Raw genomic sequence first — 14541 nt, 5'->3', positions numbered from 1 at the left:
TGGCTCTGAGTTTTTTTTTTTAATTAATAAGACCATTTAGCAATTTGTCTACATAGTATGGCAGAACAAACAGACAAACAAACAAAAACCCAAACAAAGCCCGAAAGGTTCACAGGCTTCTACAGTTTGTACAGCCATGAGTCTCAAGTATTCATAAGATGGTGTTTCCTTGATACTATTGCTAGAATAATGAAAATACACAATGGAAAGCCTAGGCTACCATTTTCTTCACTGTTTTCTCTTTCAGAACTGCACCCACTCCATTAGTTGATTCGAGTTCTGAGGCAAAGCTTTCCCTGATTGCACATAACTTTGTTTTCCCCTATGCACTACTCCTCCTCTTCCTTCCATTTATCTGCAGAACTGACACATAGACCTGAACTATATTTATACAGATCTTATGGAAACCTGAATTTGGTTTGTAAGGTACTGATAACTTTGAGGTAAATAGTATTGCTTAATGGGAAAAGTATAAGTTCTAAAATTGATAGACCCAAGGCTAATATTAAGCTTTATATCTTGTTAGCTATACAAATGTGATAAAGATAGCTAGCATCTAACTCTTCCATGTCTTCATTCCTGATCAGGATATATAATAAACAACGTTCTATCCCGTATGTTCTTGCAAGTCTTTAAATACCATGATGCATGTGAACTTATATAGTCTTCCTGCTTACTGAGAGTTTGACGTTTGTTTTATTTTATATATTTTATATTTTGGCTTATAATAGTGCAGAAGTAACATAAACTCACTAGAAGCCATGCTTTGAATTTTTAGTTTTGATTTTGTTTTCAGCCTTGGCTAGCACTATGCAGCATCAAACTCTCTGGAAATGTCAGCTGTACTTAACATTCAGCCACTTAATCTCAGGGCTAAACAAAAACATTCTACACTATATTGTGTTCCTAAGCTGTGGTTTTTATTGCACTAGATGTACTCAGTGCATTTTCAACTTAGGATATGTGGTGATTTGTGTGTGGATGTCCTCCATAGGTCCAGGTATTTGAATGCTTGCTCTCCAGTTGGTGATGCTGTTTAGGTAGGTTTGGGAGGTGTGGCCTGTGGTGGTAATCTAATTGTACTGAATTATTATTTTGATTGTATGTTAATAAATAAAGTTGTCCGGGGGTCAGAGCTATTAGAGCCATAGCAAGAGCCGGGCGGTGGTGGCACACGCCTTTAATCCCATAAGATCTCTGCGTGTTCAGGGATATAGTCAGCATTGGAGACATATGCCTTTAAGACCTAGGGGGCTGTACATTCAGACAGTGACGAGGCAGTCATGTGTTTGGGTTTACAACCAATGAGAAGGCAGAACAACATACTATAAAAAAACGAACCGACAGGAAGTAGCTCTCTTTTCGCGAAGCTGGGACAGCAGGAGGAAGGGTGAGATTTTAGCTCTGAGCTCTGACTTCTCGGCTCTCTCTTTTACATTGTTTCTGTGTTTCTTATTTAATAAGACGGTTGGTTACATCTACAGTGGCCATGATGGAACTTTGAAGAATGTCACTGAGGACAGACATTGTGTTTCAAAGCCTCCCCGATTCGCAGTTTAAGCTCTCCACTTTAGGCTTTCGGATCAAGATGTAAACACTCAGCTTCTAGCCCCAGCCACCACTCCTGTGCTTCCGCCACATGGACTCGTATCCCTCGGGAACTGTGAGCTCAAATAAACTCTTTCTTCTATAAGTTGCCTTGGTCCCTGTGTTTTAACACAACAGTAAAAAAATAACTAATGCAGGATATGAGTTTTGATGTGTTTATGAGAAATTATCACATAGTATGTTCAGGAACATCTTTCTAGGGTAACATACTACAAAGTTGATTATGCTATCTGGGATTTCCAAAGCGACCACTGTTTCACATTACAGATGGTATTGCCTTTGTATGACTTCCATAAAAATCATGAATTTATATAAAGTTAGCTATTATGTTTCAGGAATCTTAATATTTTACTTTTCACAAAATGTTTTATTTTATAACATGCTAAACAATTGTTTGTGACAACTGTGTCTTTTCTTAAATTCATATTTTTCTTCTTTAAAGACACAAGAGCTATTGAAATAGCAGAGAACCTGAAAACTAAAATGATTATTGCATTTGTATGTCTATAGAAACGTTTTATAAGTATTTAAAATTTGATTATATCATGTTTTTTTTCCAAATTCATTGCTATAAAAACAACGAATTTGGGTTTGTTTTGTTGTTTAAAACACAGTATCACTATGTAGCTCAGACTAATCATGAAGTCATGATCTTCCTCCCTTTTCCTACTCAACACTATTACAGTTATTATTTGAGTACCTCCTACCTTAGCTACTCAAGTTCTGGGCTTATAGGCACAAACCATCATACCCTTTTGTCATAAAGTCCTTATGCAAATATTATTGTATTTAAAATTTTTTATTTATTTCTATTATTTACTTAGTTTATATGTGTGTGCGCACATGCACATGCACATTTATGCTTGTCTTAGCATGTAGAGGTCAGAGATCAACTTTTGGTAGTGGGTTTTTTCCTTCCATGTTGTTAGGCAGGGTCTCTCCTGCCAGTTCTCCAGTTGGCTGGGTATTTCAAGCTAGTGGGATCACAAGAGACCATCCCCACCTCTCTTCTCACTGTAGGAGTTCTAGGATTATCTATGTGTACCACTGTGTTAGGCCTTTTAATGTGGATGCTGGGGATCAGGAGGCTTCCATGGCAAGAGAGTAAAAACTCATTGAGTTATTTTACTGCTTCCTCTAGCCCCAGTGTGCTCCAATACTCTTTTCAGGTTTGAAACGTTTAGTTAAAGACCACACTCTGAAAAATTGCCTGGAGAAATGCTGCTGTTGAGTTTACATTTTTAAAAAGAAATGCTTGTTTCATTAATGGAAGGCACACTGTTTATACATTGCTACTTTACTTTCAGAAGTTATAGGTCATCAAAAAATTTATATTCCAACATGTTTCAGAATATAGTTTATAATACCTCACAAACTCAATGATTTTCCTTTGTCTCACAGATGTCCCAAGAAAATATTCAGCAGCATGGCCCAACAGCCTTGAGATTTGTTCGGCTCTTAAATTTTTGTTCAGCAATCTGATATTAACTTGATGATCGGCAGTTGTGAGGTCCAGTTAGGAAATGATGGCAGGGTTCTAGTGACAAATTATGGTGAATTAAATTTCCATCAGTATAAGGAAGCAGGAGGCAGAAGGCGAGTTTTCTACGTCATGGTAAGTGATTTTCACCTGGGGATGATTTTTGCCTCCTTCTAGAGAACATTTGACAAAGTCTAAAGCAAGTTTTTTGTTGTTGTTGTTACAATTAGTAGAGGAGGGACCCCACTAGCATCTAACTGGGAAAGGTCAAGGCTGCTGTTAATCCTCTTCAGTGTGCACGATGAATCTCCTCAGAAATGCCAATAGTAGTGAATTTCAGAAATCATGATATAGGAAAGGCCAGCAGGATGAAGAAAAGAACCCAAAGGGACAATGGGGGAACTCCCAAGGAAGAAAGACCACAGGATAAGTCTGAAAGAGTATAGTTCATAAACGCCCGGTAGAGAGAGAAGTTTAATTTGAGAGTGATCATCAGCATCTAATGCGCCCCAAAGCACGGAAGATGAGCGGCAGAATCCAACATTGGTTATATTAATAGTGGTTGGGCCATTTTGTTGGAGTTACTTATCTGCCTTTTACTACCCAGAAACTTTTAAACGACTTTTCTCTTTTGATTTAAATATTGTATATAAGCTGTTCAATAAGTTCATTTCTAGAAGGATATAAGTAGTGTGTTTGATATTGATGCATTACATCTGACATCTTCATTAATTAGCTCACATATATATATGCATGATTTTATGCTTTTAAATCTATATAGTATGTGAATCATCTACTTGCTTTTTTATTAATAATGAGAAGTAACATTTGAATAGTATTTGTATGTTAGGCACTCCTAATTAATTTACATGATTTACTCATTTTTATCTCATAGTAACTGTGAAGAAATGCTGTCATTATCTGTGTTTGACAGATTTTGAAAAGGTACAGAGAGATTAATTAGTATGCTCAAACTCACAAAAAGAATGAGTGGATTCAGACCAAGAAGTTTGCTACGGTGCCCAACAGAGTTACCACCATCACAATAGAGATACAGAGATAACAAAGGTAGAAACAGTTATCTCCTGTTTCTTGAATAAATGCTTGTTTTCTGTACCTTAAATTTCTTGCTCTCAAGGACTTGGCATGGACATTGCAGATTATCAATAATGTTTTATGAACAAATGAGTAAATTAGCTTTTCAATTTACAATTCAAATGTGCTATTCATTATAAACCTTTCTATCCTTAGATAAAAAACTAGCTATCCTTCAAATCTGTTACAGTTTTTATTTGGGTAGCTACGTGACATTTTATGATACTTGAAACCTGTTAGTTTAAAACTCTTTGCTGAGCCAAAAATGATCTCTGGGGTGGATGTGGGAGGGCTTAGGGGAAGGAGTTGGGGGTGGATATGATCAAAATACAATGCTGAAATTCTCAAAGGAAAAGATAAATGTATTTTTAAATGACGTCTTCTCCTACGGAACTGAACAGCAGATGAAGTGTTTGCACGAAGGCATTGGTCATGCAGCATTTCTGCAACAGCAGACTTCAAGGATTCTAGTCAAGTCCTGTCTTCTGTGTGACTCTCCTGATGAGTATTATACGATCAAAGCTTCACCCTGGCACCCATTAGTCACCTAGTCTTATTTTGAGAATGGTTGCTATCATCACTCACTCTCTCTAAGTTGGTACCACCTAGTTACTTTTGTTTTGACAATTATGGGTTAAATACATTCCTAGGCTTAGTCCTGCTTAAGCTTGCTAGCTGTTTCTTTTAAATTAAAACATGGTGGTTTGTTTCTCACAAGAGTAGAACTTTCTTTGGATAGGAGTATTTCAAGCAGTCATTTTTAGTATTTTTTCCTATAGATATGTGCTTCAGTTCACTGGTTAGTCTTTCTTTCGTGCCTCTGGCTTGCAAAACTGCTTCATTCTGCTAAGAGCGGCTAATAACTGAACAGAGTTTACATATTGTTTTTAAACTATGGTTGTCTTTTGAGCTATTGGACTGTCCTTCCTCACCATCTTGCCACCATCCTTTAAGAATTCCTTCTGCCAGGCAGTGGTGGCACAGGCCTTTAACCCCAGCACTGGGGAGGTAAAGCCAGGAGGATCTCTGTGAGTTCTAGGCCAGCCTGGTCTACAAACAGAGATCCAGGACAGGTTCCAAATCAACACAGAGAAACCCTGTCTTGGGAAAAAAAAAAGAGTTTCTTCCAGCCCATGGAATAGTCAATCTATAGCTATTCTGTTGAGTATTTAGATTTATAAATACCTCATGTGAAAACCTTGTTTATATATATATATATATATATATATATATATATATATATATATATATATATATATGTTTTGCTTTTTTTTTTTTTGTAGCCAGGCTGTCCTTGAACTCCCAATCCCTTGCCTCATCCTCCTGAGGGTTGGGTGTGGCACCATGTCTGGTTTTTTTTTTTTGCTATATTCATAAGTACTTTCTTAGTAGAGAGTTCTATAAGAGATGAATACATTTGTCAGCCACTATTTGGTAAAAAGTACATTGAATTCTTTTTTAAAAGCTCCTGGTTTATATGTAATCATTACACATGGCTCCCTCTTACCACTCTTCCTCTGTGTGATATTCCTGTTGCCTAGAAACCTAAAAGTAGGCCATATGGTGTTTAAAATGCTTTCCCCAATTTATAATAGAAATAACATTCAGGATTTTAGATTCATGAACAAAAAACACTCATTTAGGGACAAAACTACGTCAAAGACTGGTCAGCATAAGCTAAAAGAATTCTTCCTCATCTGCGTCATGAATACATGGCCCAATGGTAGATGTTTTGCCTTCTTTTCCTTTCCTATTCTCTGTTTCCTCCTTTCTTCTCTTCTTCTAGTTGATACAGAAGATTCTAGAGTCTAAGTGAGGGATGGGGTTGGAGATGTGAATCTCAGAGTGGACTGGAAATGGTTATCTAGATGGAGTATTTAGAGAAGTTGATGAAGGACTTAGAAGGGAGAGAGGGTTGGGTAGGGGGCATGTCAGTATGTTCTCAGAAGCCGGAGGATGTAACTCAAGGGGGAAGGGAGTGATAGCTCTGATACGGGTTAATGGGAGGTTGAATAAAATATGGAATAAAAATTGGCCAGTAAGTTTGATAAGAGATTTAGACTGCACTGAAATTGCCGGCACAGAGTTCCACCAGAATGATATAAAATGAAGTGGGAACAGATCATAGATAGTTTTTGATAGCTCCTTTGGGAGTCATAATTTTAAAGATAATCAGCGATATGAGTGGTAGGTTAAAACTTAAAATTGTAGGTGGACAAACACTTCAAAGCCAAAAATGAGAGAAAGGGGGCAGATAATGCAGAGGAGAGGGGAGTAATCCTGGAAGAGAACTTCCGTGCCTGTGAGAATGAGTGGAGGTACCGCACAGCTGGATCGGTTGCCTTGAGACACCTATGTGAACTCTTCTTCTATGCCCTCAGTAGACACAGTTCATGTATTGTTGTCGTTTCAGTTCTGGTGGTAGAAAGACGAGGTAGTTCTCATCGGATAGCATCCGTTTTCTCAGTGAGAAATGAACAAGATGAAATGTTGAGAGTCAGGGATGGGGGTGGAAAAAGTCTAAGGGAAAAAGAAAAGCTATAAGCTCCTTACTTAGAAGACTAGAGACCAAAGCTTCAGACATTTCTGTGCTTTACTCGTGGGCTGCCAGGGAGAACTGTGTCAACCTGCTCTGAGCACACATCTCACAGAATTCGTTTCTGGACGTGTACCAAGCGCCGTTTCTTCCGTTATTCGCCATGTTGCTTCAACCCTTGTGCATCATCACCTTTTTCCTCTGGTTTAGATACCTTTCACCTCACTCTTCAACTAACTTATGTGTTTTTACTTTTAATGTTGTATTTTGTTTTCCATGTCTCTGTCTGGGAGGGTAAACTTCCAAATGTTTTCTTTTCTTTTCCTTTCTTTTCTCTTTTCTTTTCTTCTCTCTCCCCTCCTTCCTTCCTCCCTCCTTCCCTCTTTTTCTTTCTTTCTTTCTTTCTTTCTTTCTTTCTTTCTTTCTTTCTTTCTTTCTTTCTTTCTTTCTTTCTCTTTCTTTCTTTCTTTCTTTCTTTCTTTCTTTCTTTCTTTCTTTCTTTCTTTCTTTCTTTCTCTCTCTCTCTCTTTCTTTCTCTTTCTTTCTTTCTCTCTCTTCCTCTCTCTCTTTCTTTCTTTCTCTCTCTCTCTCTCTCTCTCTCTCTCTCTCTCTCTCTCTCTCTCTCTCTCTTCTTTCTTATAGGGAGGGTTTGAGACAGGGTTTCTCTGTGTAGCCCTGGCTGTCCTGGAACTTGCCCTGTATACCAGGCTGGCCTTGAACTCATAGAGATCCAGCTGTCTCTGCCTCCTCTGCTGGGATTAAAGGCATGTGCCACCACCATCCAGTTTTTTTTTTTTTTTTTTTTTGGACAAACTTCCAAATGTTTTCAAGTGAAAACTAAAATCCTACTTCTCTGCATCTTGTTGCATTGTTTTAAAAATGAAAACAATAATTTTCACATGCAGATTTGTGATTACTAGAGACTAATGAATGAAACCATTTTTGTATTTTGAGCTTTATGAAGTTTTTAGGTACTTGAGGATATAATACTTGACTCACAGTAGACTTTACACAGAATATTTGTTTCTTCATAGGATTTTATTCTTATCATACAAGTCAGTTCATAAGTAGCATTCAGTTTCAAAAGCCCAAATAAAAATGCCAAGGGAAAAATGAGGAGTAGAAAAGCTAACAAATAACTTATGAGGGATCTTTACAGTGACATCACATTGACATCATTCACTTCCTCTGTTTACTAATTATTTGTTAAGAACTACAATATTTTTGCAGTAAAATATTATCTCAATTTGAATAACTAATACTAAAAAATTCTTTCAACATAATTTTAGTGTCTTTTATTCCCCAAATTTGAATAACCACATTTAGTGTTTGCTAAAGGAATATAGATACTACCAAAAAAATCAATGTTCACTGTGTGAAGAATAGGTATGAGATACTGACATAGTGAATGCTTATTCAACATCTTCATCTTCCATGTTGGTCTGCTCTAGGTCATGTATCTCTCTCTCTGGTAGTAACCCATATTCATTTAGGAAAGACTCCACATCTCCAGCAAAAAATTCTTCAGCAAACTGTTCAGCAACACTGATAAAATTGCTTATGAGTTCCCCACCTTTGTATACAAGCAGGGTCGGGAGAACATCTGAGGAAAAGCGGTCCCCAGCACCAGTATGAGAAGCTTTGATTTTACAGAACTTGACCATTGGGTACTCTGCTGCAAGGCATGCTAAACTGTTGTTGAGTGCATCACAGCCCTTCACACCATCTTCGTAAATGTTAACCACGATGGTGGTGACCTTCTGCTCCTTTTCAATGGTTTCCAGGAACTGCTCCCCTGTTTCCAGCTCATACACAAACCCATACCTAGGCCCGAAACTCAGCTTCTGGTGCATGTCCTGCATGCACTGTCTACGGTATTTGCGAAGGCAATTTTCATCTTCTTTGTCTTGATGAATTAGTTCATACTCTTGAATGCTCATCTGAGAATGCAGGAAAGAAATAATAGAGATAATTCAGTCAGAAGCGTTTCATCCTTGGATGCATCAAACCTATTGTCAAGTCTAGGAGTTTTGACTTGATGTCCTCCTTGCTTTGGCTACTTCTTCTCTGCTTATGGCCTTCTCATTTAAGCATCAGCTCAAAGGTCACTTTCTCTTGTTACTTGATTAACCAACTTAAAAATGACCCTTGCTCTATTCTCTTCTTTCTCTATCCTGCTTTCATTTTCACACCAACAAGTACTGTTGGGGATTGAATTATGTATTTGATTAATGAATGTCAGTTTTCTAATTAATGTGTTCAGTGTCAGCAATTATTTTTTTCTGATTACAGGCACTACTCAGATCTGCTGAATCAGAACCTGTAAGGGTGAGGCTGAGTTGTCTGTGTTTTAACAAGCCCTCTAGGTTATTCTTAACCACTGGCTTAGTGAAAAGTAAGAGAACTATGTATCTTACAAAATAGCTACATTTTCTTGTGATTAGAACATCAAATTACCTTAATACCCTTTCGTAATATAGACTCCATTATTAATAGATTTGATAGACAATTAATCACCTCTTCCCCTCAACCAAGGGAAAAAATTAGACACAAAGGAGTGGAGTGATACAGCCTATTGTCATACAGCTCTCCGAAAGGTGTGGAGCAGCCCAGAAACTCGGGAGCTGGGAGCTAGGGAATCTCAAGGGGATTGTCACCTACAGTGTCTTCATCACGTCTTCATCACATAACCCTTGAACTGCACCTGCCGTCCATTTTTGTTACTTGCTTCTGCCTTTTGTGTTCGTTTTCCTACTATCCCTAATTCTTTCTCCCCGACAATCTACCCCTCTCTCCCTCTCCCTTTCTTCCTCTCTCCTCTCTTTCTTTTGGTATGATCATGCTCTATAGCCCAGGCTAGCCTGGAACTCAAGGCCCTCTTACCTCAACCTCCCAAGTGCTGGTATAATAGACAGATGCCACCACAGCCAGATCTCTTTCCTATTCTGATAGTTTTTCTCTGTTAATATTGTCTCAATTAAATTTATTTTAGTCCTAAAATTATTAAATGTTTTGTATAATTCTTAAGTTGCCATCATAGTTCTGCTAGTTCAAGCAACCAAGCCTCATGAATATGGATTTAAAGATACATTTGAACATTCATATCTGAAGTTATTTTGTTCATACATTGAGACATAGATTTTTAGGCATACAGGCACATTTCTGAAGTTTAACCAGAACAAAATTTTTAATAATAACATCTAGATTTGATAGAATTTAAAAAAACATTTCTATTTATTTTACCCTTCATAATTTGTTTAAAACAATTGAGGTTGTTCTTATAGTTTCTCAGTTTCAAAACTGTGGTTGTCTCATCCACATTGCATAATGACCCAGAAAGAGAACCAACTTCTGTCTTCTTCCCCTCACTGTGTTAGACTGAAGATCACTACCATGGCCTGAAGCCATGGGCCAAGGCACATTTCTATTCATAGTCTCTTAACTCAGTATTCTATCAATATACACTGATTTAGAGATAAATAATCTACTAGAGTGATTTTCCCCACAAATGAAAATTTCATTATGACTTTCTTATTATTACCATTAATCTTATTATATAAGTAATGTATGCTACTTATGGAGACTTAAAATGGCCTAAAGTTTTTTTTTTTAAAGGAAGCAAAAACACTGATGTTCTACCAATTTAATATTCAAATAACCTCCATTGACATTTTAGAGGTTATCATTAACTCTCTCTAGACTCTTGCAATGCTGTCTTTAAACAGTGAATCGTCTGCTTATCTCCTTCCTTCTCTTCCCAGGTATCTCATTCTTCTAAACTGTGACCATCATCTCCCAAGAGAGCATCCCCCTACTTCTCTGCACAGAGATTCACGTGCTTATAATCATGCAAGAGCGGAAGCACACAATGTTTTCTTCGTTGCCTTAAAAAATGGAACCGTTCCTGTAATTTAAAATTCTATGCTTTGTGTTCTCATATTACAAAACATCCTCTTCAATAGCTCATATATTTATAATCCATTCTCTGATTCCCACATGTATTTCTTAGTACAGAGAACCTTGTCACAGTATTCACTCTGTGCTACAAGGAAAGCATTTCACAGTATTCCAAAGTGATTCTCTTGAGGGACGAAGACTAGGAAACACATAACTTATTACTAACTGATTACAGGTCTTTGCTCCTCTTACCTTTCTGCTGATTCTGTCTTTTGAGTCTTTGTCATCTCTGCTCTGAGGAGAAGACATTTGTCTGAGGATCTCCTTCTTACTGGGTGGCATTGAATCACCATCTTCACTTTCTAATTTAAACTTTCTCCAATCATTTATTACTCCTTTGGGTCCTGAAATAAAATTTTTAAACATTTTCCTCTTTATTATTAAAAAGACTATTTACATAATTGAAATTTGTGTAAGTATTGCCATGAGAAAACTTGTCATCTCTTACATCAGAAGCAAACATGGTGATAGGACTAAAAATATTTTTCCTGACTTGTTCATAAAAATAATGTTCAAGATTAACTTTAATAAAGGGCAAAGACCATGGCACAGGATCTTTCTAAAATATCTGTAATAATAAAAATATAAATTATGTGCTTTGAACTACTCACAGAAGGTTTACAGGTAAAAAAATATTTAAAAATTGGAATATGTAAAAAAACAATCAGAACTTTAGAAAAACAACACTCACCACATGAGAAAGACGCTTCTGCAATAAATGAGCATTGGTACTAGACTGTTAAAGGACACTGGAGTTATTAGAGGAGAGACAGTAACAATGGCACCCAAACACAACATGTGGGAACACTACCTGACTTCAGCTAATGAAACGAAAGCAACAACTATCATCACGTAACCATCCAACTCCTTCTAAGAGCCTAAGAATCACTCAGAAATACAGAGAAGATAGGGTTTTCAAGTAGAGCGCCAGGGATATTGCCCAGTGATATACTGCTTTCCTTAAATGCGTGAGGCTCTGCCACATCACACAGAAAACTGTGTTCAGTGTCAGCAATTAGTTTTTCTGATGATGGGCACTGCTCAGATCTCCTGAATCAGAACCTGTAAGGGTGAGGCTGAGTTGTCTGTGTTTTAACAACACAGGCAAAAATCACCTATTTGGAATTAATATTTGGTTCTTGAGAAATATTGCTTTGAAGGTCTTAAATTCTTGAAAGCATGCAATATTAAATGAGCTATACATACTAAAGCTTAGTCTTGTTTCTCATTAATACTATATTCTACATTTGGGTGTATTCCTTCTCCCTCACATTGTATATTATATTGTATATTAATTATAATATAGAGTACACAAATTTAATATAAAGTTATTACATCTGTTTTTATTAATTGTATTAAGGCAAACACTCTTTTATTTTTATTTTCCTACAGTCCTCTGGAAGAGCAGCAAATGGTCTTAACTACTGAGCTATCTCTCCACCCTGAGCCATCATTCCCTCCTCTTCCTCCTCTTTTAAATATAAAGCACACTGTATTGTTACAAATGGGTATACGATGTAGTTATTTATTACTGATAGGTGGTATTGTTTCCACATTTTTTTCTATTACATATAATGCTGAATGAAGCATCTTATAATCCATTTTTTTTCCTATTTGTCAACAATAAGTGAAATTACTTGGTTGAAGGACATGTACATTCTGGATTGTGATGGTGCTAACTGCCCTTGCAGAGGTTAAACCAGTTCAGTTTATCCTCTTCCCAATACTTCATTCAGAAAGCGTAAAATTTTTAGTTTTTCTATTTCTGTGAAAAAAAAAATGCATCACACCAAAGTTAGGTTTGTGTCTTTTTAAAGTTATTTTTCTCTGTGAATCATTTGCCCACTAGGACGGTTAATATTGATCATCAATTTGATATGGTCTATAATCTCTTAAGAGATAAGCCTCTGTGCATGTCTATGAGGGCATCATCATCCCATGGGCTGACGTCCTGGAAAGAGGAAATTAAGCATCAGTGTTCATCTTCCTCTGTTTCCTGCTGTGTGTGGGTACAACGTCACCAGCAGCGTCAAGCTCCCAAAGCCTTGACTTCCCCACCACGGTAGATTGCACCCTGCAGCTGTGAGCGGACATGAACCTTCCTTCCTTAAATTCCTTTTGTCTGGGTATTTTATCACAGCAACACACCAAGTAATTGATATATCTACTCTTCTATTTGGTTGCTGTTTTATTTATTACTATTTGTAGAAACTCTTAATATATATTAAAAATCAATTTGTTGTCCATTGGGTTACCAATGGTTCTCCAAAGTACGGTAAGTGTTTCTCTTAATGTTTTCTCTCGATGACTTTTACCAGACAGTGGGCATTTCCTTTGTTTCTTCCCCTTTCCCTTCCTATGTACCTTCTTTTTCTTCTCCCTCCATTCACTTCTCTCCTCCCATAATTTTCAGCTTCCTTCCAGCAAACTTATCTATCATTTCTCTTATAGCTTCTTTGTTTATTTCATATTCTTACTATAGCTACTATTAAATAAACTTCCATATATTTATTCGGGTACTAGTGTGAATTCATTCAAACCTATGACTAAATTTAAAGCTTCCAATCAGTGCTTATAGATACAGGAATTAATGGTCACATACAATTCTGTAGAGTCAAAAGAATTTGGAACTTAAAATTTAAGTCATAGTACCTAACATTTAAGGTCTTGGTAGTGGATATAAATAGCCACATACAAATGAACAAGTTAAGTTTTGGGTTTTCTGGAGGTAGGCTGAAATCTACTTAATTCAAGCATGCCTTATCTTCTTACTCTCTTTTTCACATTTGAAAAGCTAAAATCAAATATTACTTACTTTTGACAACACACACACACATATGTAGAGAGAGAGACAGAGACAGAGAGACAGAGTATACTAAGGAAAGTCTTTGGTGGGTACACACAGGAGGGGTGGGAGAATTGAAAGGGCCTTACTTAAACTATGGATAGAAAAGTCAGATAACTGGGTAGCAGGAAATTATCAAGAATTTTCGTTAATTCTAACTCTTTGATACTGAAATAGCAAATAAGTAATCTTGGGCCATTTCATCTTAAGCTAATTTATTTCATCAGATGTTTTTGGATTATTCTTCCTGACTAGATAAAGATAGTACTTAAATTCAATAATATTCTCCATAAGAACAGCAGATATTTCTAGAATTAATCTTACTTTAAATGATTATGCTTTTTCTGCATGTCAGTTACCTGTGTGTGTGGCCTGTCCTTCAAAGTCTTCCTCTAGGCTTTGGTTTGTGGCTTCTTCCATGGTGTGGGTTGGATCTGGTGTAATCTGGATGATGAACAAAGAACAATGAGGCAGAAAGTTCTAGAACACATATGCAGGCACATACACATCCTTAAATGCACATGCATGTATTATAATCCCCTGGTGTCGCCCAGGTGGACTAAGGGTTATCATGGTGGAAAAGGGTGTTTTGAATGTTTCTGTCTGCCTTGTAACAAGACATTAATTTAGCATATGCTACTAAAGGTGTTTGTATAATTTATGATTTATCTCATAAAGGTTTATGTTTTCATTTTGAGTTTAGGTAGTTGGTGAACACTATTGGTTAATGAATTCTTTGTTTTATTTTATTATTTTTTTTAAATTTTTTCTGGAGCTGAGGACTGAATCCAGGGCCTTGTGCTTGCTAGGCAAGTGCTCTACCACTGAGCTAAATCCCCAACCCCGAATTCTTTATTTTTATTACTATTTGTTAGAAGATTTCATAAAGCTATATACAAAAATTTCATCTAATGAAAAATTCTAATTAATTTCATGCTTACTGTCTTAGTATTCTTTTGCTGTGAAGAGACACCATGACCAAGGCAACTCTTATAATGGAAAGCATTTAATTGGAGGCTT

At 36.7% G+C, this 14541-nt stretch overlaps 1 protein-coding gene across 1 annotated transcript; it reads right to left on the bottom strand.

Annotated features, from left to right (window-relative positions):
- Window positions 1–7738: 7738 nt before the first annotated feature.
- Window positions 7739–13980, bottom strand: Pdc (phosducin). The gene is made up of 3 exons (XM_006979953.3): window positions 13881–13980; window positions 10869–11020; window positions 7739–8659 (listed from the first exon to the last, which is right to left on the bottom strand). The coding sequence occupies exons 1-3, from the start codon at window positions 13939–13941 to the stop codon at window positions 8132–8134; spliced, it is 741 nt and encodes a 246-aa protein (XP_006980015.1). The 5' UTR covers window positions 13942–13980; the 3' UTR covers window positions 7739–8131.
- Window positions 13981–14541: the final 561 nt, after the last annotated feature.

Source organism: Peromyscus maniculatus, chromosome 11 (assembly GCF_049852395.1).
Source record: "Peromyscus maniculatus bairdii isolate BWxNUB_F1_BW_parent chromosome 11, HU_Pman_BW_mat_3.1, whole genome shotgun sequence".
NCBI classification, from domain to species: domain Eukaryota; kingdom Metazoa; phylum Chordata; class Mammalia; order Rodentia; family Cricetidae; genus Peromyscus; species Peromyscus maniculatus.
Note: the sequence above shows the minus strand (reverse complement) of the source record. Positions and strands in the feature narration are given on the sequence as shown.